This window comes from Phycodurus eques, chromosome 21 (genome assembly GCF_024500275.1).
Source record: "Phycodurus eques isolate BA_2022a chromosome 21, UOR_Pequ_1.1, whole genome shotgun sequence".
In the NCBI taxonomy this organism is placed as follows: domain Eukaryota; kingdom Metazoa; phylum Chordata; class Actinopteri; order Syngnathiformes; family Syngnathidae; genus Phycodurus; species Phycodurus eques.
Window position 1 is genome coordinate 1,109,917 of NC_084545.1, and position 27,912 is coordinate 1,137,828.

A 27,912-nucleotide genomic window follows, 5' to 3' on the forward strand; every position below is an offset into this window, starting at 1 on the left:
CGTTTTCAAATGGCTGAGTTTATATTTGAAACAAACGCAGCAGTGCTTACAATATTAATAATTAGATTGTTGATAACAAATGCTGTGTGATCTCCTCAAATGTTCGAAAATATCCAAGGGTCAAGGCAAGGAGCCATTTATGTGGAAATTGTGGGCTCAACGCTAACATTACATTCTGAGGTTTCCATGTCCCCCTTTTTGTTTCACTGCACATCAATAAGTTAATAATTCCACATGCTGTTTGACATTTTGAATGTTGCTCCATGGAAAACATCAATTACATCTCTTTGCCATGTGAACGTAATTCAATGAAAGACCGGATTTTATTATTGATTCATGTACGTTGGATTAAATGAAAATTTAACAAGGCCACAAGACCAATTTTTTTTTTTTTTTTTTTTTTTTTAACTGTTGCCCAAAGCGAAGAGAGAGGTGGCATGAAGGTAAACGTTCAAAAGACTCAAATAAATACGTCAGGGTTTGGGACTCATCTCTTTATTGTTGTTTTTTTTTTTAAATACATTCAGAGATGACAAATGATTCCATGACAGTATTAAATACACAATTTACTGCATATATTAAACCCTGAGAATATGAGTCAAGCATCTTTGTCTACAGATAAAATAAATGAAGACTCGGTTTTATCTGCGTTCAATACACAAATCATACACTTATCAATGAAAAATATGGGTTTCATCAACATGATGGCAGTCATGTCACATTGACATTCGCTTCACTTTGACATGGAACAATTGCAACGACACAAATGTGAATGATAAACAGTTAAATGTCTTGAGCGGTTGAATGAAATTAATACTTAAAATTATTTAACAAAGTTCACAATAGATACATTTCGCTTTCATTTCATCTCCCTCAGGGAAATCATAAATAAACAAGCTATCGGTCTGTCAAATGTATTTCAACAGTTCACTCTCTAGTTAACTTTGTTGCATAAAGTGTATAGTGGAGGTTTGATGTTGTGCGCGTGTATCAGAAATAGTACATTTGTTCAAAGATGCTCTTTGCGCTGCTTTTAACAGGACTGAAGTTGTAAATGAGAGCCCGGTTCTCCTCTTCAACTGTGGCAAATCGGTGAAAGTTCTTCCTGGCTGTGACCACACACACAAAACAAGCAAACCTTTAGCGACTACTGTGCGTAAGAGATTTAGAGCGAGTCGCCGTGGAGGCGCTTTGGTACCTTCGCCCACAAAGAACTCGGCCGTGAAGAAGGTGACGCGGACCCCTGAGGGAGTGTGCGCCACGAACGGCTTCCTCCACTCGAAGGCGTTTTTCTCCGGATGCCACTGCGTGCCGTAAATTGGGTAATCAAACGCTATGGAGCACAAAAGACATTAGATCCCGAAATAGGGAATGTACAAGACAGTCGTACCTTCTACTGTGGACAGAAACTCGGTCATTCCGTCCGTGTTTGTGGAGAGAACTTTGTAAAATGAGGTCAGTTTATTGCTGCTGTTGAAAGCCTTCAAAAGGAAACAAAAGGAATGATTCAGAATTTCTTTCAACAAACAAAAAGCAACAAAAGCAAATTATTTTCTTTAAAAAAAAACTCAAAATACCTTTTGTCTTGAAATATTGACTTTTTATCTAAAATTGACTTAATTATTGTATAATTCAAAATAATACCTTTGAAAAAAATAACATTTATTGTTTTCTGGTAAGATAAAAACTAAGCTTTAAAAAAAAAAAAAATTGTTTCCTCTCAGAAAAGATTCATTTTTATCCAAAAGATGCAATTAAATTTTGCATCTAAAAACCATGTTTTTGTTATTTATTAAAAAATGAAAAAATACAACTTTATTCTTGTAAGATGTCAACGTTTTCCAAGAAAAAATGTAACTTGATTTTTGTCTTGAAAAAATGACTTATGTTAGAAATTACTTCATTCTTGTAAGATTTGTTCTCCTTTCCCCCCTGAAACATACAACTTTTATTTTATTTCTTTCTAAAAAAAAAAAAACTAAACAAAACAAAAAAAATATATCGAAAAAACAATTTGGGGTGACGTTGAGCACATTGTTGCACCTCGACTGCCAAACTCCAGCGGTGCGAGTTCTCGGTGAGCGGTTCCAACGCCAAAGCGTCCATGAGTTCAGCCGGGAAGCCTTGGAACATTCTGCTCCCTTTGGCCTCTACAAGCCAAAATCGATGACATTGTTTACGTTGACAGAGAGCGATACCCGCGCTGACGAGGCCTCGTACCTTTGGTGAAGTTGAGCGGCAACGACACGTCGGTGGTGTTCGTGGGCGTGAGGAGCGAAACGCCATTGGTCAACAAGAACAGCTGCTCCAGGCCCAGACACGTCCCCCAGATGGGGAAGTAGTCGCCTCTGCCGTTGGCCTGCGCCATCACACACACGTGCAGACGTCTTTTCGTCAAACGGAAGCGCCTTGTTTTTCAACGATTTTACCTCCAGGGCCATCTCGTAGAAGATCTTTGAGCTCCTTTGGTAGCCCGATGAGAAGATGCTGGCCCCTCCTCCAGGGAAAAGCACGCTGGGGGAACACGAACACAAAACGGGCTTACATTTTCAGCTGTGGAAAGTGTTTTTAATCAAATGTTGGTCATTCTATAAATCTCAGGAAAATAAAAGGTGTCATACGGCCACACAAAACATTCTCAATCTATGAGAGTAGATTTATATTTTTCCAAGAAAGAAAAATAATATTTCAAGTTTTTTTTTGTTTTTGTTTAAATGAAACCCTTTAATCCAAAAGTACAACTTTTTATCAGGTAACTAAAAAAAGACTTTTTTGGGGGGGGGGAGATGACCACTGTTTACTCAACAAAATACATTTTTTAAAGCAAAAAAACAAAAATTAAAAAATGTCTTGCCGTCTTGTCTACAATTTTTGTTTCTTAAAAAAAAGAGCAACTTTAAAAAATAATTGCTATAACTTTTTACACAAAACATAAATTTTCATCCCAACAAATAAGACTTGGTTTTGTAATGAATACCCCATGTTTCTTTTTTTAAATGAGATTGTTTTAGCTAAAAGATTTCAAGAATTATTTCTTTTTATGGTTTTTATCTTTTTTTTCCCAACAAATATTTTTTTTTTTACTAGAAAAAAAACAGCAACTCAATAATACAACTTAATTTGTGTAATGACTTTTTAAAACATTTTTTTTTTTATCATAAGAAATGACATTTTTGACTTTTGTCGAATAAGATTTTATTTGCCTAACAAAAAAAAAAAAAAAAACGTTTTGCCTTCAAATAATGAATTTCATCTGACAATAACCTAAAAACTATTTGCCTGCTATTTTTTTTTTTTTTAAATAAATACCATCAGTTTTTTCTTGAAATATATACCTTTTTCTTCATGTAAAATAATTTTTTCTTGGGTTAAATATATTGACTGTGTCAATATATTTAACCCATATATTTGACCCCCCCCCCCCACAATACCAATCAAATGACAATATTGCTAAAATAGTAACAGTTATGAGCTGAAACAACATCACAAACGCGTTAATTGAGTTGAAGAGTCGTCTGTATTCTTCATCAGACTGGTTGATCCTGCACAAAAAAAAAAAAAAACAGGGAAATGTTATGTTTGCATTGATCCGATCACAAGTGAATAAATGATCGTAACGCTCAAGGCTGACATGATGGGCACCACTCGGGCTCCTGCGGATTCCAAGAACTTGACGTAGGAGGCGGCGATGTACGCATGTTTGTCGTCTTTGGGCTTGGGGAGATCTTGCGCCAGGACACCTTGACCGGACAAATGAGGACAATATGCTGGGCATGTGAGCAACGCGCGTGAAACGACACACGGACGAGGCAAACTGACCGATGACGGGCTCGTCGTTGCTTCTGGCTTGTGTCGAGTCGAGCGGCAGGCACGACAGAACGAGCACGTAAACGCAACACGTGAGCACAAACATGTTGCGAGAGCACAAAGACGAGTCGAACGTGGCGCAGACTCTCTCCGCTGACTTCTCGTCGACCGAAGTCATCGAAAAGCGAGAGAAGATAAAAAGCGCAACGCAATCGATTGGAATTTGCTCACCTTCGCACTTTGGACCCAAGCTGTCAATCATACTCCGGTACCGAGAGCTAGCCCGGAAGTTGATGGGCGCTCAGCTTCCGCCAACAGACTGTCACACTAAAAGCGAGAGCAACGGCGCTGCAATTTCACAATAAGGGCAGAGGCAGTTGTGGAGCTCGAGAAATAATAAAAGCAGCAACAATAATAATCATCATCACCAGCAAATTTCTGTGGAGATTACACGTGAACGACAGAAATGTTGAAGAGATAAATGTGTAAATTTGAGGATATGTGGAATGTTACATAAATACACAAGTTAATTCTAGTCGCATTGACGTGTTGTAAGACATTTCTTCCTTGTAATATTACTATTGTTGCAATTTTTGTTTACATTTTCAGCATGAGCTTCAGATGTTGTTTACATTTGTCTGCATTTTGACAATCACTTAAAATTGCAACTACTCTTAATTGAAAAAAAAAACTTTACTCTTTTACACTTTTTTTTGCTGTCATACTACAACTTTTCTTCAGTTTGAAATTTGAAGATTTAATTGCAAGAGACCCAAGAAAATTATAGACTCGTTGACTAAATAATAAGACATTGAAGTTGCTTTCATGATTGACCCGCAGAAACTTTTGTGCCAACAATAAAGAAAAAAACCAAGCAGATGTTATGACAGAAGAAAACTTTATTCGTTTTGACAAAGGACCAACCAACACTTGGAATTTATTTTTCAAAAAATATTCCAGCATGAAAATATAGCGCAACCCTCCAAATAAGCATCTCAACTCTTCTCCATTCTACTATAGTAGCAAAAACAACAGCAAAAAGTAGAAAAAAAACAAACAAACAAACAAACACCAACAAATGATAAATTACATTCTTAGATTTCATCTTCGGATTTCTTGTTTATGTGCTGTAACAGTATAAATAATGGATTTAAATTAAATAGCCTTTGGAGACGAGAGCTGCGAAGCCAACACCACAATTGAAAAAAAAAAAATCATAATCATGAAGCTCTTGCAAATAAATGAAGTACAGTGCATCAAATTTGGTCGTCACTGGCTGTCTGATGGAAAGACACAACGGAAGTAGTGGAAAGGTGTTAAACGCTGCCTAAAACATCTCCGTGACAACCTGTAAACAAAACAGCTCTCAAAGCCGTCCTTCACTTCCCTTGGGGTGGAGAATGGCTGACAATTTGGGGATCGTTCGATACAAATCTTTGGATTTGGATTGGGGGAAAATGGATTGGATTGGATGGGGGGAAATGCAAAAGGTGCAGCAAACTAACATCTAGCACATTCCCTACCAGAATTGAAAACAAAGAAAAAAAACTGGTTCATTTTATGTGCCAAAGGGACAACGTGTTACGGCACGGACGGACGGGAACTTTCCCGCCGCGTCTCGGCACCGCGGCTCGGACTCTGTGGGCGGGGTTCGCAATCCGGGGCGCGGTCTCAGGGGTTCTTGTGGGTCTCCACGCACAGGACCGCGTACTCGTTGGAGCAGCTCCGCGTCTGCTGGCCCAGCAGCAGACCCGAGGTCAGGCCGGAGGACTGGCCCGCCACGGACACGTGGTCGGCGCGCCACGTCTCGCAGTGCTTGTCGGGCACGCGGAGCCCGCGGCTGCTCGAGCCGTGCCAGATGCTCTTCTCGGGCCTGGCGGGACAAAGGGTCACGTCGTTCACACCGAGACGCACATTTTGCGGAATTCAATCAAATAACATTACAACTTGACGCCCCCCAAAAGATCGGATATTTATTTTTGACAAACTACCACTATTCTTGAAAAAAAATTAACCAAACTAAAAATTAACTATTTTAAAAAATACTTTTTATTTCTTGCAATACACATTTTTGTCTTGAAAAAAAGAATTCAAAAATAAGAAATGTTCTTGCAAATACAGATTTTTTTCTGAAGTACTACTATTATAAAAAATTTACATTTTTCCCCAAATTATGACTTTTCCTTGAAAAAATATGACATTTTTCTTTTAAAAGGACAACTTTTTTTCTTGAAAATAATGCAAATAAATTATTTCATTTAAAAAAATGACTTTTTAAAAATATTAACTTGTTCTTAAAACAAAGACAACCTTTTCTTGAAAATAACAAAAATGACTTAGGACTTATTTTGAATTAATAATTAGACTTTTTTTTCCAACTTTACATTATAAAAACTTCAATAAAAATAAACAACTATTTTTCTCCCATATATTTGAGACTTTTTCTGGGAAAAAATATGACTTTTTGATGATTATTTTCTTTCTTTTAAAAAAAAAAACAATGAGTATTGAAAATATATATATATTTTAAAAGAAACCGACTTTTTTCCTCAAAAATGAGTACGATTCCTTTAAAAAACATATATGATTCTTAATCTTAATCTCCTAATCATTTTTTCAGTTATCTTGAAGAGGGCAACAAGGAGGAGGTTCACGTCACTGACCAGAAAGGATCGGCCAAAACGTCGCGTCCATCGAAGGAGTAAATGGGTATCCTGGTGTTGAGGGGCCCTCCTTCGCCGTTGAAGATGGACCTCCAGTTGCGGAAGAGCACGTCTCCCTGTGAGGACGGATCACGCGTCAGACACGCTCGTAAAATGCGGCCACTGACAACTGCTGCAGAGTGGGTTAACTCCATTTTTAATGGAAGTGAATGATGATTAAATGAAATAAAACTCAGAAAGTAGGTCGTACTATAGCTTGGGTGCCAGTGAAGTGAATGTTATTCATCATCTTTCATGGAATATTGACAGATTTGATGGACTTTGGGACTTGGAGCACTACCGCACTAAAAATATTTTCTAATTGCAGTTTGTTTCTTTTTTTCCCCCCAAACACCCATAAAACTTGAAATTACTCTCCTAGAAAAGGACAACAAAATGGAGCTGGCCCACTCTAGCTCTGAGACGTCGAATGATTCCTGAAAGTTCAGTTTGACCCTCAGGTTGGTGATGGGCAAGGTGTCTCGGAAGCCGGGGTAGACCACGTGGACCAGGTCCTGCTTGTTGGAGGAGACGAAGGCGCGGTAGTTGGGGGGCAGGCCCATGGCCTTGGCCTGCTCGTAGCACAGCCGGTCGGCCGTGTCCAGGCCCGTCATGTCGCCCGTGTGCGGCTGGTTCAGCGCCACCAAGTTGAGCTGAACAAACAAACGGCTCGGGTTCATTGGTACATCCCAAAAACAAGCCCAACGAAGCGCGCGTCACGGTCCTCACCCTGTCTTTGGTGGAGCGCACTCGCTCGATCGTGCCGCCTGTTATTTGCTGGGCAGCTCCAGGCTAAATAGACGGCGAACGCGTGTTAACATCACACATTCCGAAATCAATATAATGATCAAATACTTTTGAAATTAAGCACCTCATCTTGTGGGATGACGTTACTGGACAAGTGGAGCAGACTGCCAAGCTGGGGGGTGAGGGGGAGATTCAATACAAGAAACAACGTTACTTATGTTATACTATTATATACGCTCAGTCAGTGAAGTTGGACTTAAAATGGACGAAAACGAAGCAAACAGTGTTCGACGCTCGCTGACCAGAAAAAGTCGAGTGCTTCAATGCGGACTCTTTCAATTTCAGTGAGCTCTCAATTTTCTGATCAGCAATGGAAAAAAACTGACATCTTCAATAAACAATGTGTTGCTATTTTCTTTTTTGAACTGTCAAATTCCTGAATAGATAACGATGATGAAGCAATAACGTTATCTGTGTGAAAGTGCTTCTGCATTGTATGAATGTATAAACCATTGAAGAAAATGAAGAAAACATCTTAGTAAGTGCCAATGATAAAACTATATTTGACTTCAAAACCAAATTTAGCATACCACATTTCCTGATTTTTGAAAAATGAACATTACATATTTAATATTGCATTATACTTTAGTGGAGCTGTCACTTTTGCTCAATATTTTTCTTCTTTTAAAACCACTTTCAACTTGTTAATAGTGAGCGCTACCTCCTCAGTTCCTGCCTTTTGCATTTCCATATTTCCTATTTGATGATTGAAAGGTGCGCACCTGAATCTCCTTCCAGCCTTCGGCCACCTTGAGGTAGAGACTTCCCGTGGCCAGGACGTAGGCCAGCATTCCCTCGGCCTCCCTCACAGTCCTCCTCATCATCGACTCCACCGTGGAAAATGTACTCACCTGGAAAAACACGTACAGAAAAACAAAAATCGTCGCTCATTTGCGCAACTCGAGTTCAGTAAGCCATGAAACACTTTTTTTTTTCTTTTTTTCCACAAACTACGACTAAGACTAACAACGACTCTTTCATGAAACTTGCTCCATTATCCCAAAATTGATCAATGGTGCAATCTTGTCAAAAACGCACGAGAAAAGTTACATTTTCAAGTCTAGAAGGAAACCCATTTTAACCAAATGGTATGATTCAAACATCAATAAGAAATTGAAAAATGTCGTTTTCATGTGTTTCGGTCGCCAAAAATGGCCACGATAGAGCCAAAAGGTACAATTTGATGTAAATATTATAAATATAGTTCAAGAACGGAAGTTGGAAATGACAAACTGTCATTTCCTTGGCATTAACGCAGCCAAAATGGATTTAAAAAAAAAAAAAAAGAAAAAAAACACCTCCCCATTTTCTCCACTTGATGCAGGAGTCCCAATACTTTTGTCCCTTTTTCTACATTTCCACTTTCGGCACCTCTCCCAGTATTTTTATTTTATTTTTTCCTTCACTTTTCACTTCCCAGAAGTGTCCCAATACTTTTGACAAAACTATGTTGTTGTTGTTTTTTAAACATCTCGTGAGTGTCCCAATATTTTTGTCCATTTCTTACATTTGCACTCCCTGTAAACGTCCCAATATTTTTGTTCCCATTTTCTTCACTTTTCACTTCCTGTACACGTCCCAATACTTTTGTCAAAACTGTGTGCGTGTAAACGTACAGCGGCTGAGCCTCCCAAGGGTCCGCGTGGGCCAGCGGGTCCCGGGGGTCCGGGGGGCCCGGGGGGTCCGGCCGGTCCGGGGATTTTCACATCTGAGCGACACGTAAAAAGTCATCGGAAGCCGCTTCTTATCAGATGTAAAGTACGAACACGACGGACACACCTTTTTTACCAAAGCCGAACGACAAGCCTCCGACTTCCCCCGGCGGTCCGGGGGGTCCTGCCGGACCGGGTCTGCCGAAGCCCGGGGCGCCCGGGTGGCCCGGTTCTCCGCGGGGGCCTTGCGGTCCCAGCACGGACTCGCCTTTGGGTCCCTGGGGGGGGGGTCGGCAGAAAGTCATTTAGTTTGGAACATTGTGCGGTTGCGTTGCCGTGGCGACAGCTCTCACCACTGGCCCTGGTTTCCCGGGAGCACCCGGTTGCCCGGGCAACCCCGTCTCGCCCTTTTCTCCTTTTTCTCCGTCGACGCCCATCTCGCCTTTCACTCCCTAATAATACAAAACACATTGTTCTCTTCCAGTCTTACGGCATTCCAACGAAGTGATCATTACTATGAATGTGGAACTTACCAAGCGTCCTTTGAACGTGTCTGATGTGGAGAGAAAACATCATGAGGCACAATAAATGTCTGTACTATTTATCAGACACTTCGTTAGGTACAGCTGCACAAGGGATTATCTCCAATGGTGCTTTTCAAAAAGTTCATTCACGTGTGAGCGGGCCCTCGCCACCCACTTTTACCGTAGCGAATCCTAGAAATGATCGTCAAACTGCGACGCCATTCCGCGGCCACATTACATGCCGTAAACTAACAAGCTTGGAAATGTATCGTCATCTATGCGCCCGGGATCTCTATGTCCAATTGGGGCTCATTTTGGTGAATTTGTCAAAAGTACGAGCCCTGGAATTAGCCCAAAATGGCTGCTACAAACCAAAATGGCCGACTTCCTGTTCAATTTGGAGCACGGGTGCTTGAGGCATGACGAGGCCCATAAAAAGCAGATTGAGTCGTTGCAAGATTAATAATCCTCAATTTTAATTGAAAGTTCAAAATATATTTCATTTATGTGAGGGTCAAAATATCAAAAACGGCACTTTGCGTTATTCTACTGGATCTCATTAGACTGCGCAAGCAGGTGTCCCTAGTTACGGGAGTTTATACATGAATATATATTTTTAAAATGTAAAAAAAAAGCGACAATTTTGGAAGTTTTGACTCACTAGGTGGCGCCGGAATGCCAGGAAGGCCTCGTTCTCCCTTTTGTCCTTTCCGCCCGTCCTGATTGTCACCTTGGAGGCACAGACACAAAAAGTTAGTTTTTGTTTTTCAAAGCGTCCCAATGAATAATGTTTTTTTTTTTTTTTTTTTTTTTTTTAAACGAGCCACAAGCAGATGGGAGTTGAAAGAGTCCACTTACCCATCACGGCGCTTCCGTCGGGATTAATCTGGGGATTAAACGCAGCTGTCAGTAACGACTTGAGTCATAAATAAAGACGAACCGTCACGCTTTATTTACCCAGAAAACTAACACTTGCGGTGTGAAATATTAGCGGGAAGTGAAAATGTGACTTACCGGTATTTTGCAGAAGGGTCTGGCGGGGACGGGGAACACGGTCTGGGGAGAGTTTTCGCGGGAATTAATCTCGTCATCTGAATCAAAATCATCTTTCTTGTATGTGAAAACAAACAAGGAATTGTCTGCGCTCGCTGCCGATTCCCATTTCTTGACTGCCAAACAGTGACAACAGGAACTTTCGAAAGGGTGTTTTAATACATTTAAAACTATTTGAAAAAATGATATAGTCTTTCTCGTTCGTGTATGTTGCAGATTTTCACCTATCGCGAGTGGGTCATGAACTTATCCCCTGTAATAGACTCGCGTTCACTCACTGTATATGAAAATCCATCTTTAGGATGCATTGGGAGCGGCTCGCTTACCCCGTTGGGGCATCGGAACATTCCAGGGCGGCCGGGTCGTCCAGGCAGGCCTGGCAGTCCCTGTGGAAGGAGTCACATCAAATTTGAAAAGAAGGATTGTCGGCATATCAAAGAATACTCTTTTTTTTTTTTTTTTTTTTTTCTTCTTCCACGTGAGGACTCACAGGTTTGCCGACAGAGTCGCCTTTCTCTCCTTTGAGTCCCGGCACACCGACACGACCCTACACGCACACACGCAAAAGCATTTTAGAAGTATATCACATTTCAAGTACGTTGCACTTCATTCAAAAACGCTCTTTGATAACCTTAATTGGCTACACAGTAGCGTCACAAAAATATTAGAAATAGTGCAGTTGTGCACCACTGCGAACTACACGCCCAATAATAATCATATTATTAAATGAATACAATTGTGTAAAGGCAGAAATGCCCTGTACCTAATGATGCGACCAGTGAGCGGAGATATTATCCTGTGTATATTTCATAGACGACTAAAGTAGGATTGGCCAACTCTCAAACAACAAACGTGTGTTGTCGCTTTTGTAAATATTGACTTGAGTAAATTGCTTGTAATGGCCACTGAATCCTTCATTTGAATCCCATCGAGCTGTAGCTTAAAGGGATTGTTTTGCACCCTTATCATCATGCACAAATGCAATGTTTGTGTAAACGCGACTGAGCCAATTTGCCCTGAGGTTGTGCACGAATCCGTGATGAGCCACTTTTCAGGTACCCAGTGCCTGTCCTAATTAATTGAGGGGGTTGGGGGGGGGAATGTTTTTTTTCGACAAATAAAATGTTTTTTCCCCCCGTGTAAAAAGTAACAATTTTACGAGAATAAAGTCATATCTCTCTGAGGAAAAAAAGAATTCAAGAAAAAAAGTCATTTGCTACAGTTTTTTTTCCTTTGATAAAATGTTGTCATATTATAATGAAGTAGCATTTTTTTTTTTTTTTTTGAGGGAAATATTTTGTATATTTATTAGGTAAAAAAAATGATCTCAGGAGAAAAAAAAATTCTCCCAAAAATATTGAGAGAATTAAGTTGTATTATTTTCAAGAAAAAGGGCATCCTTTCTATGAATTTTTTTTTTTAAACAAATGCATCTCTTTGGGGGGGTGGGGGGGGGGATATTCTTATCAGCATTAAATCATATTTCTTTGAGCAAAAAGTCATTAAAGTAAAATTTCTTTTAGAATTTGTTTCATTCTTTTTTCAAAAAAAGGTTATTTTTTTTTCATGGTGAATGTTTTTTTCTTCAAGATAAAAAGTAGTATTTTTACATAAATAAAGTAGTATTTTTCAAGTACAAAAGTTGTAATTTTTTTCAAGAGATATTAACTGTGATTGAAATTTAAAGTGCTTACGGGTCTTCCGGGGAAACCCAAATCTCCTTTTGGTCCCGGCATTCCCATTGGTCCCTGTTTGGGAAGAAACACGCCTTGAATGCATCATCATCATCATCACTTTATATCAGAAGACTTACGAGTGGTCCAGGAAGTCCACTTGCACCAACATCACCCTGTGGACAAGAGATGTTTTTTGTTTTAAATATTTTAAACACATTTTAGAGAATAGACTTAATTTTTCCCAAAGCAAATGTCTGAAAACTCTGAGAAATATGTCCAAATGTTGCTGCGTATAACCTTGTATCCTTTGGCCCCCTTAAGAGTAGACGGGTCGTAGGTGGATCCGTTCTCAGAGATGAACATTGCCGGCTCGCCTTTCTCGCCCTGTGCAGACGTTAGCGTAAACGCTCAGGGCAGCCACGAATACATGAATGCTAATGCACATCTTTTTTTTATTTTTTATTTTTTCAAATGTTAAGAAACGAAAAGTTAATGTTCTGGCCATGAGGACATCTTTATTCACTCTTCAGTGCTGCTCTGCATAATTGTGACCTCTCGCTGAGGTCACAAAAAACAAGTTGCATTTTCTTTTAATGCTCTGACGCCATCGTGTGGACATGGTAGGTATTGTCTTCATTTTTAAATTTTATTTAAAGACAATAAGGCATCTTTGAAAGAAAAAGTAACCTTACAACCATTACCGGTTACACACGCGCACGCACGTACGTACCTTAAGTCCTGGAGGTCCTTCAACACCTTGCACCCCGCCGTCTCCCTTGGGTCCTTGCTGTCCCTGTGGATGGCGCAGAAACCATTACGTGTTGTCCTACACGTGTCCACGTATTCCTTTGGAAGCCTTCTGATCCAGTTTCTTTTCTTTTCTTTTCTTTTTTTGACACTCACAGCCAATCCCTGAGCCTCGAAAATCCCCGAGAGGTTGAAGACGCCGTCCGTGCCGTTGAGGAGGAGCTGACGAAGACGAGGAGAGGAGGCAAAGAAGAAACAAACAAAGCGTCAGAGCCTGACGTCAAGTCACAAAGGACGAGTGAGTAAAGTCGCCTGGAGCGGTTGCGACTTACATCCTGGAGGTCGACGGCGGGTCCCGGAGGTCCGGGAGGTCCCGGAGGGCCCGCTAGACTGAGCCCGTCACGTCCTGGCTCGCCCTGAGGAGCAGGTTTGGGGATTTGAGGACAGCAGGAAGTCAACAGTCAGTCAGCTGAGGTTTTTACCTTTTGTCCCAGAGCGCCGGCATCCCCCTTCGGACCCTGAATGCGACACAAAATTCACAATTCACAAAGTGTCTTTCTGTTACGCTTCCAGTCTCTCTGTAGCAACACTTTGGCTTGTTCGGGCATTGCTTTCACTGACCTCTGAACCTTTCTTGCCCTCTGGTCCTGCTAAACCCAGTGGACCCGCAGCGCCGGGCTCCCCCTGTACACGCCAAAGTCACACCTCACAAATCATGGATGAAACACGAATGACCATAAACTATCAACACACCTCATATGTTACACAAGTGTGACCACCAACAATCATACTTCACGAGTCATGGAGAATTCCATACTTTGCACTGTAAAATCGCCCCCAAATCGGAGATATTTTACATATTGTCCTCCTTCTTCTGTATTTCTCAAAATATATATTTTTTAAATTCAACACTATTCAGGACAGAAATGAAACTATTCCTAATATTCCCAAAATCCCCACATTTCTCACTTAATTTAAGCCTCACAGTATTCAGCTCAATTATTAACGATTGATACAATTCCCCAACTTCCAAATGTTCACAATAAAACCTTCAAATATTAAAGACGTACTTACTTCATCTTATTCAGAACATCTACGGAACTATTTATCACATTCTAAAAATGTCCACATTTCACAATGTTTCACAGACACTGTTACAAAATCAACACTTAAATTCAGATTACATAATTAACATATTTCTTCCACATTTCTCAACCAAATGAAACCTTTGCAAATTGAAGTCTTTCAACAATGAAATTCATTTTTTCATTCATTTCGGTTGAGCGTCAGCTCTTCAGTGCATTGTGCTACTTCGTCATAAATCGTGAATATCTTTAAACCTCACGTCTCGTGGATTATGAGACAAATATGACACTAAATACTGCATTCATCGCACGCCAGAAGCCATAACTGCGACGTACGGAATATGGTCGCTAACACATTTAAGACATGTATGATCACAACCAACCCTCATGTATTATTATTAATATTAGCTGATGCTTGACACAAATCCATCATGCTTCACGTTTGACTACGAACATGCTTTCATCACGTCACAGATTAGATATGTATGTCCATAAATATACGTATGACGATTAACATGAATCCGTCACCCATAAGATATGGATGACCACGAAGTAAATGAAAGTCGCATATACACAACATGCATGACGCTGAACATGCGTTCCTCAAACATGTCATGAATCCCGATTGGTTGAAAATACATATCTGGGCACGGACCTTGAGACCTGGCTCTCCAGCAGGACCTCGGAGGCCTTCTTCACCCTACGAGAGGAAAAAAAAAATGACGTTAAACACACTGTACATTCGTTAAATATTGCTCTATTGGTACCTTTGGTCCTTGAACTCCTGGAACTCCTGGGAGACCCTGTTGAAGACCCCAAAAACACATGATTTCTCCCATTTTCTCATCCTAGTGACAGAACCTCATGCGGCGACGTACCCGCAACCGTTCCGCTGCAGGACCACTGAGCAGCCCCGATTCTTCCAGGTCCTGAAAACATTGAAGTATGTCGTCTGTATAGCACGCGTACGACACATGTGGAAGACAATTCTATTGTATGCACCTCGAGGCCCAACGGGAAGCCTTTGGCAGGGGGGCCGGGCGGTCCGGGAAGGCCGGCTGGCCCCTGGGGCCCGACCCTGCCCTCTGGACCCTCGGGCCCGGGAAGTCCTGGGAAGCCCTGAGGGCCCTGGTCTCCCTGGAACAGGACAAATAAATAAATATAGCACAAGATTGTACTGTGTACCAAAACCAAATGCTTTGGCCCCATCTTGTGGCATCTTTAGTGAACTACTACAAACCTTTTTGGGTGGCATGAATTTCTTCCGGATTTTCATTATTCCCAGTAGGGTTTGATTAATTTCATAACATCAAAAAGTCAAATAAAATGTATAAATGATACCTTAGGTCCTGGTTGGCCCTTCACACCAGGTTTCCCCTTGTTGAATCAAATTGAGGAAGTTTAATTTCAATGTTCCGCCTTTAATAAAAATAAAAAAATAAAAGAATTCGGTATAATGAAATCTTTACCATGTCTCCCTTTTGTCCAGCGGGTCCTTGTTCTCCTTTGTTTCCATCAATTCCCTGAAACACAGAGAACACATTTAGTACTGATTTTTTAAAAGCATCCATATGTTTTAGGGGCCTGCGATTGGCTGGCAACCAGTTCAGGGTGTACCCCGCCTCCTGCCCGATGACAGCTGGGATAGGCTCCAGCGCGCCCGCGACCCTAGTGAGGAGAAGCGGCTCAGAAAATGGATGGATGGATGTTTTAGGGGCACGTGGAGCAGTACCTCACTATATCCATCAGGGGAAGCGCTGGTTACTTTTTATAGTTTACCTTTAATACAGAATATGTATTCGATTTGCAAATTTTCAATATAATCTTTGCTTTCTCGTGTCTCCCTGTCCTTCAGCAAGTGCCAATAGAAACTGTTTTTCTTTACCATTATTATTGGGCTTTGGGACTATTTCTGCTCAGCAACAAGTAGCCAAAAAACTAAATGTGTGATAATTTCAGTCAGAAAAATTATGATCTGAGCGAATATATTGATCAGCATTACTACAATATTTCATTTAGGATCACGTTTTTCAAGGTTTTAGGGATTTTTAGATCCCAAAACATCCATTCATCCGGTTAGTTGAAGCGTTTTATGAAAGAAAAAAAACACATTTCCCCCAACAGGTGCCGCTGTTGAGTCCATGTTCTTCATGTTTTCTTTTTGTTATTTTTTATCAGTTGTTGAGGCTCGAGCATCTACATCTCTAAGGGCCACACTTACAACAAACATACAGCAGCATCTCAATAAAATACCCCCAAAAAATAATTTAGTCGAGTAGTTCAATTCAAAAAGTGAAACTCATATTATAAAGATGCATTGCACACATTCCGAGTAAAATATTTCATGACTTTTTGAAATATATATGTATACATTTGTTGTTATAGCTTACAGCAAATGAAAACCCAAAATTCAACATCTCTCGAAAATAGAACATTATGTAACAAACAACCAAGAAACAATAAAAATGAATTTTAATGTCGAAATTAGGCAGGAATTTGGCTTCTGAAAAAAGTATTTTCCAAAGTGTTTACTGGATGCATATAATGTATGAGTACGGAAATAAATGGACTTTTCTGCCATATTCTCATTTATTGAGATGCACCGACACACTGCAAGCCGTTCAAACCATGAATGAACATGGACGATTTGGATTTGACTAAAAGTTGGGAGAAATTGTGTCTTTCTGGTCCACTCGATACGATGGAACCCAGCAGCGATACCTGACCAGAGCCAGAACCAGAACCGGAAGCACTAAACCACTCGTCAGTAGCCTGCAAAAGTTCCATTTGTAATAATCAACTCGTGATTTTCGATGACGTGTTAAACAATTGAAGAGGACTTCAGAGTTACGACTGTTGTCCTTACAGGAAGTCCAGCTGCTCCCTTTTGTCCATCTCTCCCAGGAACGCCGGGTGGTCCAGGTAGGACTTCCTGAGACGGGGATCCGGGGGGGCCGCGTGGTCCCGGTGGGCCGGGGGGTCCCTGATCGAGGAAATAATTTTAATACCTCGCTCGTCGACAAGTCGCGATGACGTCACGTTTCTCCAAGGCGTCGTTCTCACTCGAATGATCTCCGGATCGTCGTCGAAGTCGTCGAAGCCCGAAGCCGAGCCCGAGCCCTCCTGGCGAGCGCACGGCGGCAAAAACATTCAAAGATTAAATGTTAAGATGACAAAAACAACAACTCTACTACCTGGAACTTGGAGGAGAAGCGGCCCGGAGGTCCGGGAGGTCCCGGAAGGCCGGGATGTCCGACGCCAGCGTCGCCCTGAAGCCGAACACAACGTTGGATTTACTTGGCTTGATTTTCGGAAACTCCCGTAAATGTACCTTCTCTCCTTTGGGGCCAGGCTCTCCCTGAAGGCCTGGAAATCCTGGAAGGCCATTGGCTCCCTGAAAACAAAATCATGTCGTGAGGTGACAGGTGAAACTTTGGACCATCAATTTTTGGAATGTAATGCCACAAAGCAGTTTTGGTCAAAAGCGACTTCCCATCTTCTTAAATCGTTGTAATATGTTTTTTTTTTTTTAAAGGAAAATAGAGCTCTAAAATACTCTACTTAAAAGAACCTATCATAATCACATAATTAATGTAAAAAATTAAACAGTTTGTGCATCATGATTGGTATGCGCGACTTGGCCACTGGGGAGCAGTATAGTCCAGTCATGCAGACAAACCAAGAAGAGTTTCACAACTACTGTAAGCGCCTCAGTAAGCTACAGTAATAATATTAGTCATTTTACGCAGAGGATGAAGAATCCATGCCTGTGAATAATATATCTGTCTACATGTGTTGATGCACTGTTTGTGTTCAAATTGCTTAAAGGATTATAACACTGCGGCCCTGATGTTATTCATTAGCCCGTTTATGGCGCTTTGCATTATTTGTTAGCATTAAGCTAAACAGACTTTTCTTCGGCAAAGCTAAGTGGTAGTTTTATGTTTTAAAAAATGATCAATTTTTTCAAGATATCGCCAGTTAATTTCTATTGATCAAAGTATATTCAACCCTTTTATTGATTACAGCTCTCATGTACATTAAAATGTAAATTCTTTGTTTAAATCATGTTTGAATGAAAAAGGGTCACGTGACAGCACAGAGTCTCAGGAATTAACACCAAAGCAATGTGAGCTGCATTTTGCATCAGTTTGCATTTAGTTTTTACATAAATATGATGTCATTTACTTACCGGAGCACCATTTTCTCCTTTTGTTCCCTAGGAGACAAACATTTGTATTTCATCATTTCGTCCATTGATGGTGTGAAAATAAGCACTGTTAAAACAAAGCAAACAAACAAAACGTACATGCTGTCCGTCTTTCCCTGCAGCTCCAGGCGGGCCTTGAGGTCCAGGAGGTCCCGGCGGACCTCGGGGTGCGGGTTCGCCCGCCGATTCCGAGTCTTGCCCCGGTTGGCCGGCGGGTCCCGGGGGGCCCTGCGCTCCCGGCTCACCTCTCTCACCTTTTTGACCTGTTGACACCTGGACGGAATCAACACTTTTGTAAATAACTCAACAATTATTATGTATTTATATTCTATATTTTTGTTACGAGCAGTGGAAAACACCAAGAGTAAGTCTGAACGTTATTGTGGACTTACAGAGTCGGACTTGGATGCTGCTGTTGCTGAATGGGCTGGTCGCACTGTAAAAGAGTGAAAAAATCCAAATATGAAAATATTGTCCACGTAATTCAAGCTCATGCTAATATGAATCACTGATGTGATTTTGTCTTAATTCCCCAATATGTTTTGTTTACCCGCAGGTGCGGGGGCCTGCATTTCCTGCCCGGAAGCTTCTTCGACGTCGTCTCCAGCTTCATCGTCATCGAAACTGTATGGCGCCTCGGTGGGGGGAGCTCGGACCGGGGTACTGGATGTGGGCTGCGGCACTTCCTAAAAAAAAAATAAAACATGATGGCGCCACCTCCGTCGCCATGGCAACAGCATTCACGCGTAACATCGTCAAGGTCTTTGGCCTGGCCACTTTATTAGGTATACCTCCAATATAAACTCTACTCCTATGCACACAATAATGCTCATTTTCACGGAGCATGATTGGATCTTGTGTGTGTGTGTGTGTGCGCGCGCGCGCGCGCGCACGCACATGCGTGCGTGTGTCTACCTCTTTATATTCCCTCTCCTCCACAACCTTCTTGACTTCATCTTTTCCCTCCATGTCCTCGTAAACATCATCGCCGCTTCCAGACGCCTGATGGGGACAATTTAAAGATAATCAAAAACATTTTATTTTACATATAATAACTTAATAAAGTGATGTTTTTATAGTAATAATAATAGTAATAATAATAACGATAATACACTCAACAAAAAAAATATTTTATTGAAGATATTTTCATTGTTGAATTATATATTTACATTTCCTTTTTGCAATTAATTTTATACTCAGTCATGTCATGAAATATATTGAGAAGTTAATATTAACAATAGTAATTATAATACAAATCATAATAGTTATCTTACTCTTAATCTGAAAAGAAACCCAAAATATTTATGTTTGCACTTATTTGGAATAACTGCACATTTTAATCATTATTTTATTTCTTTTATTTTTTTTAAAGTTAATTATATTTCACGCGGCGACACGGTGGCCGACTGGTTAGAGCGTCAGCCTCACAGTTCTGAGGACCCGGGTTCAATCCCCGGCCCCGCCTGTGTGGAGTTTGCATGTTTTCCCCGTGCCTGCGTGGGTTTTCTCCGGTTTCCTCCCACATCCCAAAAACATGCATTCATTGGAGACTCTAAATTGCCCGTAGGCATGACTGTGAGTGCGAATGGTTGTTTGTTTGTTTGTATGTGCCCTGCGATTGGCTGGCAACCAGTTCAGGGTGTACCCCGCCTCCTGCCCGATGACAGCTGGGATAGGCTCCAGCACGCCCGCGACCCTAGTGAGGAGAAGCGGCTCAGAAAATGGATGGATGGATATATTTCACGCACCATGAAATAAATAATAACACACAGATTTGTATATATTTATGTTACCATTTTTTTCCATTTATTTTGACTTCATTTGATTAAGATTAAAATCTATCACGTGGTGAGCAGATATTCAATGATGACGTTCACGCTGTCTTATGTTACATTTTGTGGTCAAAAGTGAAACTAACGCCCAAGTGATGCTCCTGGCTCGTGCAATGAACATTTAGGCCAGCGGAGGGAGCCCTCGCGCTTGTTCCCACTTGGGTTTGTGTGCGTGTGTGTGCTTCTTACATAAGGTTGGTCCTCCTCGCACTGGTCGTCGGGGGCCGTGGGATTGGACTTGAGCACCAGTTGCTGGATGGAGCCCTGGAGGAAAGAAATGTGTTGACGTGGCGCCGTGGAGCACTCGATCACTCATTATAGCACTTTTTAAAAAACATTTTTTTTACAAGCGTTATTGTGGAGAGTAGCGCAAGGCACAACATTTTATGCATCCCTTCGCAACTATAAAAGCGTCAACTACAAGAGGCCGGAGCGCCATTGTGGTTGTTCTTCCACACCAAACTCATCCAAGCAAGACTTTATGGACCTTGGGATCAGACAATATATCTCCGAGAAGATGAAGAGTTGAAATTCAGGTCTCCGGTCCAATCACTAATTGAGAATGTTTTTGAATTAAGAGGTGCGTCCCAATACTTTTTGTCCACGTATCGATGGCCAAAGTGCAAAGTCTCCTCTCTTAAAAAAATGCACCTTTGAGCTTTATTTATTGCAAAGTTTTATTTTCTTAAGGATACCCAATAATGTACATGAGGGTTCAAAATACATTTGAATTAACCAAATGGGGAGCTAGTAATGAAGTATTTCTGAGTTGGCATAAAAGGTTTGGCTTATTTCATGTTATGAGGCAACATTCTGCGTCTCATTTGTCAGACTTGTTAGTCATCAGCGCAAACAGCTGGAAAGCAACAAAGCGCAGCCCGGGGGATGGCAGGAGGAGCGTCTGGAAGATAACATGAAGTCGGAGGCGATAAAATGTTCTGCAGTGTTTGTGCGTGATGTCACCCTGCAAGGCAATTTCTTCTCCTTTTCGCCTTTCAATCACACCAGAAGCAAAAATGCATTCGGCATCTCTCGCTATATGTCGCACTATTTCTGTACTCCCTTGTAATCCTGTGCCAGAAAGTTGAAAGTGAATCAAGTTGTCCCACATCTGGTGGCGGGGGGGGGGCACTGAGAACATATAAATTCCACATCAGAGTTACCCATAGAAGCCGCAAGGTAGAAGAAGTGGTGTATTTCTGCACAACTTCTCACAAAGAAATTTAAAGATGCTAGGAAACCTATTTTGTCTTGTACAACTGCCTAATGTCGCCGATAACAACTCTCTGGACCCGGTAGTTTGGGGTCCAATCATTGTGGTTCTGCTAATGTGTGTGTTAAAAAAAACAACATTTATTTTGTTTTACTGTATGTGTTACCCTTTAAAAAGACCACATTGAGGAACTTACATTTTGAATTTTAACACGAACGATAAGCAGAGCTGCATTGAGTTTCGTTGGATGCACAGATTAGCGTTAACTAAGTGTTATGTATTTTTTTATAGCACACTAGTTGACTAGTGTATGTGCTGCCTCCACGAGTGAACATTTTCCGCTCTCGGGGCACCGCTGCCACAAGTAGAATCCAATTGTCCTAGCGAAGCCGGACGGTCGTCACGGTAATGAAAGGCGAACTCGCTATTGATGCAGCAGTCCACGGGGCGGGGCATAGAGACGCTCACTTGTATGAGACAGGGCCGCCCCCCCCAAAAAAAGCAGGCTAATTTCAGTTAATAAGACACCTGGAAACTGAACAAATGTTTTAGGAGTCCAGAAATTCAATCAATAGTATTTCCAAATCCAGTATATTTTGAATGGGGAAAGTCAATACATACAGTGGGGAAAGTCAATACATACAGTACTATGCTGAAATTCCATAATTCTATTGAACTTTATTCACCTCAAACATTTGTCTTTGTATCACTGAATGACATATTCAAATGAGAGTACTTGGCCACCTTCAAGTGGACACAGCGCGCTCCAAAAGCATGAATCACGCTCGGCGCGTCATTTACGAGCTAAAGCTCATAAACACGCGCGGAGGTTTGCTTCGCTATTCCCGCGGGGCCGCCGCCGACCGCCTTTGTGTTTGCTACTCGAACGTAAATCGGGCAGCGGGCCCGCATGCCGCGCATGGCACGCGCTAGGCGTGGATTCACACCGCGGGAGTGTGGGAAACTCACCACAAAGTGGGGCAGGCCCGTGCCCCCCGCGTTGCCCACAAAGATCCCCGAGTTGGTCTCGAAGGTGAGCGGCTGGGGGCTTCTGGCGAAGGCCACGCGGTGGTACTCCTCGCAGTCCATGAAGAGACGCACCTGCGACACCAAAGACAATCGTGCGCACGTCACAAAAATACAGCCGGTAGTTCGCCGGGGCACACAGGCAGAGGGATTTATTCATTTGACTTTTTACATATTTTATACATTTATCAAATTTTTTTAAATCTTGTTTTTATTTGAGTAGTATTTTATTATTAACAATAAAAAGCATTAGTAAAATCATATTTTTAAAATATTTTTGCGATGATTTTCAAATTAATAACATTTTAATTTTTGGAAATATTTTTAAAATGTACTAATATTTTTCATTTATGAATTATTTTTATTTGCTTGTCTCAAAGATTAATGATCATTAAATCAGTTACGGGTCCGTTGATTGTATAATAAATGTTTTAAATTGAACTAATATTACCATTTGTATTATTGCGCAATACCTTAATTAAGTTAAGATGTATATTTTAACTCACCAATTTCAGGAGAGAAAAAAAGAACCGTTCAATGTACAGTAAATGCTCTGCGTTTTTTCAGCCAATGGCGTTCGCTACGTTCTCTAGAAAAATGTGCCAATCGGCTGCATGTCACATTTTAATTCCCAGTTGAACCGGAAACGTGGCGGACATGTTGTGGCCTACCTCGGCGCCCTGCACCGTCAAGGTGAACCTGGCCCATCGTCCCGTCAGGTCGGCCATCTTGAAGGAAGCCGCCTCCTGGGTCTTGCCTCCCGTGACGGGGTCAGCGTAGTAGAAGACCACCCTCTGGGAACCGTCCTCCACCTCAGACAGCGCCACGCCCAGTTGCACCACCTGAAAGATGAGAAACGTGCGGGGGGAAGTCAGCCAATGCGGTGAACAAACGGCGCAGTCAAGATGAGAGCGGTTACTTTTTGGTAGGCGTCGGTGATGGCGAACAGGACGCCGCCCCGCCGCGTGGTGGGCTTGGCCGTGACGGTGATGGCAAAGTCGTAGTAGAAGGGGTCCGGCACGTGGGCCTTGGTGAGCCGGCCCACGTTGGCATCCGCTTCGAAGCTGTAGGCCGGGTACCCCTGGAAGCCCGTCACGAAGGAGACGGACGGCGGGAGGGGGACGCCGATCAGCTCGGTCAGGTCCTGGACGCCCTGAGACCCTCGAGCTGGAGACACAAGGCGGGTCAGACGCTTTGACAAAATCTAGTGGTGGGCCATGCAAATACTTTGGTTGACAAATAGACGTAGCTGTTCATATCCACTTCTTTGAAATTCTTATTCAGGTCAGGCACTAAAAAAAAAAAAACTTAGGCTAAGCTATGTTTTGCAATTCTAATAGATTTTTTACAACAAATAGAGAATACAATGGATCCCTGCATATTCACAACAGATATTTCTATTATTATTATTATTATTATTTGGGGGGGGGGGGGTGACCCTCCCCCCGTTTTTCGTGGGAAAAGATGCCCACTTAGTAACACTTTTTTCACGGAAATATTAATTGATTTAAACATCAGCTGTTCCACTGATGTCCTGCAGGGGGAAGTAGTGTGTTTTTCAATTGTTGTTGACTCTCAAAATAAATCAAGAATAAGGCATTTCATTCTCCACCGCTTTCGCTACGTATAATGCTGCTGACTTGTGTTGCGGCTAGTTCACCTGCACTTCTTTACTATTCTTCAGATCAGACACTTTTAAAGAAAATAGTTGTGGGATTCTAAGCTAAGGTCAGCTAAACTACGCTTTTCAAAACAAATGCATTTCGATTACAAAAGACATGAACTTATACCACAGTCGTTGTTTCACTAAAGTCCTGTGGGTGACTGTAGCGCACTTTCAAAATGTTATCGGCTGTCAAATAAAATTAATCAAGCATTTCCAGCATTTGTGGGCTAGGAATGCTAATGCTAACAACAACACAACGTGCTTCAACTGTACGAGGCCACCGAATGTCTTCGCTTTTAGCCACTTGATGATGCTGACGTTAGCACTAGTGTCTCGCTGCAACAAATCGACATTGACATATTATATTGACATATTATTGACATATTATATATAAATAAATGTAGAATTCAGCTCTCATAAGCTGTGTACCTATTAAAGTGTCCACTTAAAGTATAATAAATCATCATTGGAACAATGTGTTCTATTACATGTCTTTCCCATGTATCATTGTCCTTAATATGGATTTGTAGCATATTTTTCCACATTTATTTCTGTTTTGCTTGCTGGAAAGTAACAATCCGTCTTTTACACGACTCCCACGAGTCTGACAACATGTCGAATATGTCCTAGAATTAACACGCATCCACGTGGAAAACCCGCTGTCTCATGCGCACCTTTACTCGTGCAATAAACAAAAAGTGGGACAGGCCAGAATAATGCGCACACACACGTACCAGCATCTGGTTCTCCTTAGCGGGACACGGGCGGCCACGCTCGAATATACTGCCCCCTAGTGGCAGCTTGGCCGTGCACATCTGGAAGGCATTAACGCGCTAATATAGTCGTGCAGCACGAAGGCAGCTCCTGTAAATTGGACTGAGCGCGCGCTAAGCGCCCCCGCGGGCCGGTAACGCCCCCCGCAGGAAGTCAGGCGCACTTCTGCCACGTCCTAATTGGACCGCAACCCCCACGTCACCAGGACGACTTTGACTCTACTAGGCGCCATGTTTTCTTTTTCAAATGTGACTGACTCAGCTCGCCATCCAAATCGCTTCCTGTTCTACTTGACTGCTGACGAATTGTGAGAAAGTCTGACTGAGCAGGACATCAAACCTTCAAACGCAATACTTTTACCTGCTTACATTGTAAATACACTGATTCATTGACACGTATAGGTTTCTAGATTTTCTACATGCTTCTACTGTTGCTGCTGTTCCCATTCACTTCTATATAGTAGCTCTTGTTTCTAATGATACATGTACAGTTTTGCTACTACTGATTACTTTTACATTCACTTTTGTACATACAGTATAATATGCATAGAAAAGAAAAGTGGCAAATAGCATCCAGTGCTGCTAGTATTGCTGGTGTTTATTTTCTCGATGCATGACAGTATAGTTTGTTTTGTTTGTTTTTTTGCTCCATGCAATGGTACAACTATTGTTGCTGCTGTTCACATTCACTTCTTTGATACTTTTGTCGTGTTCTTGTCTTCGACTACTGTCCAGTACAGTAACACGGGAATTTCCCCACTGGTGGACTAATTAAGGCTTCTTCCGTTATTACGATACCTCCACAGGCCTGAACGATGAGCGAGGAGATTGCTCCCAAATGCAGCCGGCTCCTGGCGAGGTTCTCGGGCCGACATTCCCACAGCTCAGTCAGTGACATCACTTCAAGTTCTGACTAAACAGCTGGACACACACAAAGACACGTATTGTGTTCCCGTTCAACTTCTCGAGGAACTCCACAAGAGTTTCATGGCAGGGTCAGCGATTGACATGGTTAGTGTCACTTTTTTGACCAGGATGTCAGCAACGGGAAAGCTAACATAATTCCGGCACGCGTCTTCCCGCTTGCACCTGCACTGAAGCGAAACCGGCCGATGTGTAATCAAGCCGTTGAGGAATCGCTCCGGTTTAGGCTAGGTGAACGGCCTTTTTCCTGGGAAGGCGGCGTTGTAAGTAAGACAACACACCCTTCTGGTAGGATTACGCTAAAACATTTATTCCCCACATGTGGATGCTTTTGATGTGGTCGTTTCCATAGCAACCCGTGTTTACATGCTTGGTCTCGGTCCCGTTGAGCAAGATCCAAGCACTCCAGAGAGGGAAAAAGGTTACTCGGTTCTTCAGAATGTGTCCAATTGGGTCAATGGAGACTCTTGTGGACAGTTAGAAGTGGTGTTTCTAATACTTTGACTTAAAAAGATCAATTTGGGACCGAGCCCTGCCGAGAATAGCAAAAAAACTGCAAAAAGGGCTATAACTGCCTATCGATGCCACAAGATGGCAGCAAAGCACTTTTTTGTATTAGACAAGGCGATGGCCTAACTAAAGGAAACACCTCCCCCTCACTTCAACACAGTTCCTTAGCACCAAAATGCTACCGGAAGGCCGAAAATTTGTGAATAGCAGATTGTGAATATGCGTATACCATAAACTACCATCCAAAACACTTTCAAATCTATGAAAACATATCGTACAACAGTACCCTTAAAAATAATTGGCTTACAGAATGTTTGATTTTGAAAAAATGCACCAGAGTTGTGCATGTGGAAAAGACTCTCAGTAATTTCCACTAACCACCCAGGCTAAACTCAGCTCAACCGACATACAAAAAAAGATCTTAGTCTTTCAGTCGAGATGCATCACTTCAAAAATACTTCCTTAAAACCAATTACTACTTTCCCAAACCACAAATAGGCGGGCATTTCGTGCCTTTATGGTGATATTTGCCAACATTTCAATACATATTCAGCAACACAATTCAACTGATTATGCCGCAAATACATAAAAACACTCCTTTTACAGCCATTGAAAACACTGACTACACTGATGAGAAGCAGGCGCACCCCGTGCAATTAAGATATGCACACTTGTCATGCACTCACGCACATGAATAAGCTTGATGGCAGCGGCTGCATGCTGTGAGATCACTTCAACATTTGGTTGCTATTAACATGACAAATTCAAGCATATTCATTATAGGGGAGAAGGTCACACACACACACACACACACAGCGCTGAGATCGTTCCAGTGCAACTTGCATCTGCGGGACTTCATGTGCGATCACGCACACGCACGCACAATTGGCCGATATGCAATCTGCACAACAACGGGTGCATGCCAACTGTGACGTCTTGTACATGTTTTCAGTAAACTGAGCTGAGTTGAAGGCTGACTTCATTCAGCATTGGGAACCAACAATAATAAAAAAAAAATTAAAACAAGTCAGATGACCTTGTTGGCTCAAGAGGAAATTAATCTTCGACACCAAATGTTTGGGGGGAAATTCCACTGCTGGCCAATGGCGGATGAGCAATCCGGCAATTTTAATCATACTGGATTAATTAAAAAAGAGAAGACGGAAGAGTTCAGTTTCTTTTGCTACATCTCTGTTTTAAATCTGACCATACAGGATCACCATCTAATAAATAACCAATTCAATTTCCATAACCACAAAATATACAATATCTTTCAGCCAAACTCACTTCAGAAAGCTTCACATTCAAGTAAAAAAGTGCAATTCCCTCAGAAACTCAAGAGATGACGATGTCAACAAGTGAAATTTCATCGAAAGGAAATATATTCGGGATGATAACTGCTGTTCAATACGTTACAGCAGTGACTTGCGACCACTGTGGCCGACGTGGAACATTAGTGTGTCTTGAAGGAAATAATGCAATTTTGTTCATCTACTGTATCTACGCCAGCAGCGTATAGTGACAAGCACAACAATTACATGCTCTTCCACTAGAGGGCGAAATTTATAAATAACCTGAGTATCCACTTGTTGTCATTCAGAGTAGTTACATATGTGTGTGTCGCAGTGTGTGTATACATGCACGAGGCGAGCCTCATTTTTCTGTTGCTCTGGAGCTCAGTTGTTTCTCTCCGGCATCTTGTGTG

At 41.8% G+C, this 27,912-nt stretch overlaps 2 protein-coding genes across 6 annotated transcripts in view; both read right to left on the reverse strand.

Moving 5' to 3' along the window:
- Positions 1-488: 488 nt before the first annotated feature.
- On the reverse strand, positions 489-4,106 carry ggh (gamma-glutamyl hydrolase (conjugase, folylpolygammaglutamyl hydrolase)). 4 transcript variants are annotated; one of them, XM_061666277.1, is made up of 10 exons: positions 4,039-4,106; positions 3,820-3,846; positions 3,632-3,740; positions 3,492-3,542; positions 2,430-2,514; positions 2,221-2,359; positions 2,044-2,150; positions 1,391-1,481; positions 1,199-1,333; positions 489-1,109 (listed from the first exon to the last, which is right to left on the reverse strand). In XM_061666277.1, exons 1-10 carry the CDS (start codon positions 4,067-4,069, stop codon positions 991-993), a joined length of 894 nt encoding a protein of 297 aa, XP_061522261.1. In that variant the 5' UTR covers positions 4,070-4,106; the 3' UTR covers positions 489-990. The 4 variants fall into 4 exon arrangements, with proteins under 4 accessions (XP_061522261.1, XP_061522262.1, XP_061522258.1 ...); XM_061666278.1 differs by having other exon boundaries at positions 3,820-3,842; positions 4,039-4,094; XM_061666274.1 differs by having other exon boundaries at positions 3,820-4,091.
- A 582-nt stretch (positions 4,107-4,688) lies between these two features.
- LOC133396590 (collagen alpha-1(XVIII) chain-like) overlaps positions 4,689-27,912 on the reverse strand; it is a 36,712-nt gene continuing 13,488 nt past the window's right edge. Inside the window, exons 3-44 of one of the 2 annotated variants that reach the window (XM_061666604.1) lie at positions 23,254-23,501; positions 23,006-23,176; positions 22,278-22,409; positions 20,285-20,359; positions 19,179-19,265; positions 18,814-18,949; positions 18,656-18,699; positions 18,363-18,536; positions 18,246-18,272; positions 17,385-17,447; positions 17,248-17,322; positions 17,117-17,176; positions 16,920-17,036; positions 15,523-15,576; positions 15,395-15,430; positions 15,056-15,190; positions 14,932-14,982; positions 14,821-14,856; positions 14,709-14,753; positions 13,590-13,652; positions 13,451-13,486; positions 13,301-13,384; positions 13,125-13,190; positions 12,952-13,014; positions 12,519-12,605; positions 12,359-12,394; positions 12,240-12,293; positions 11,036-11,092; positions 10,872-10,931; positions 10,507-10,548; positions 10,351-10,378; positions 10,154-10,222; positions 9,502-9,521; positions 9,322-9,420; positions 9,096-9,246; positions 8,933-9,024; positions 8,039-8,167; positions 7,381-7,428; positions 7,239-7,301; positions 6,965-7,162; positions 6,471-6,586; positions 4,689-5,680 (exon numbers count right to left, since the gene is read on the reverse strand). In XM_061666604.1, coding sequence (XP_061522588.1) covers positions 5,479-5,680; positions 6,471-6,586; positions 6,965-7,162; positions 7,239-7,301; positions 7,381-7,428; positions 8,039-8,167; positions 8,933-9,024; positions 9,096-9,246; positions 9,322-9,420; positions 9,502-9,521; positions 10,154-10,222; positions 10,351-10,378; positions 10,507-10,548; positions 10,872-10,931; positions 11,036-11,092; positions 12,240-12,293; positions 12,359-12,394; positions 12,519-12,605; positions 12,952-13,014; positions 13,125-13,190; positions 13,301-13,384; positions 13,451-13,486; positions 13,590-13,652; positions 14,709-14,753; positions 14,821-14,856; positions 14,932-14,982; positions 15,056-15,190; positions 15,395-15,430; positions 15,523-15,576; positions 16,920-17,036; positions 17,117-17,176; positions 17,248-17,322; positions 17,385-17,447; positions 18,246-18,272; positions 18,363-18,536; positions 18,656-18,699; positions 18,814-18,949; positions 19,179-19,265; positions 20,285-20,359; positions 22,278-22,409; positions 23,006-23,176; positions 23,254-23,501 — 3,629 coding nt within the window. In that variant the 3' untranslated portion in view covers positions 4,689-5,478. Of the gene's footprint in view, positions 5,681-6,470; positions 6,587-6,964; positions 7,163-7,238; positions 7,302-7,380; positions 7,429-8,038; positions 8,168-8,932; positions 9,025-9,095; positions 9,247-9,321; positions 9,421-9,501; positions 9,522-10,153; positions 10,223-10,350; positions 10,379-10,506; positions 10,549-10,823; positions 10,932-11,035; positions 11,093-12,239; positions 12,294-12,358; positions 12,395-12,518; positions 12,606-12,951; positions 13,015-13,124; positions 13,191-13,300; positions 13,385-13,450; positions 13,487-13,589; positions 13,653-14,708; positions 14,754-14,820; positions 14,857-14,931; positions 14,983-15,055; positions 15,191-15,394; positions 15,431-15,522; positions 15,577-16,919; positions 17,037-17,116; positions 17,177-17,247; positions 17,323-17,384; positions 17,448-18,245; positions 18,273-18,362; positions 18,537-18,655; positions 18,700-18,813; positions 18,950-19,178; positions 19,266-20,284; positions 20,360-22,277; positions 22,410-23,005; positions 23,177-23,253; positions 23,502-27,912 lie in introns of both variants that reach the window. The other variant, XM_061666603.1, reaches the window with a different exon arrangement.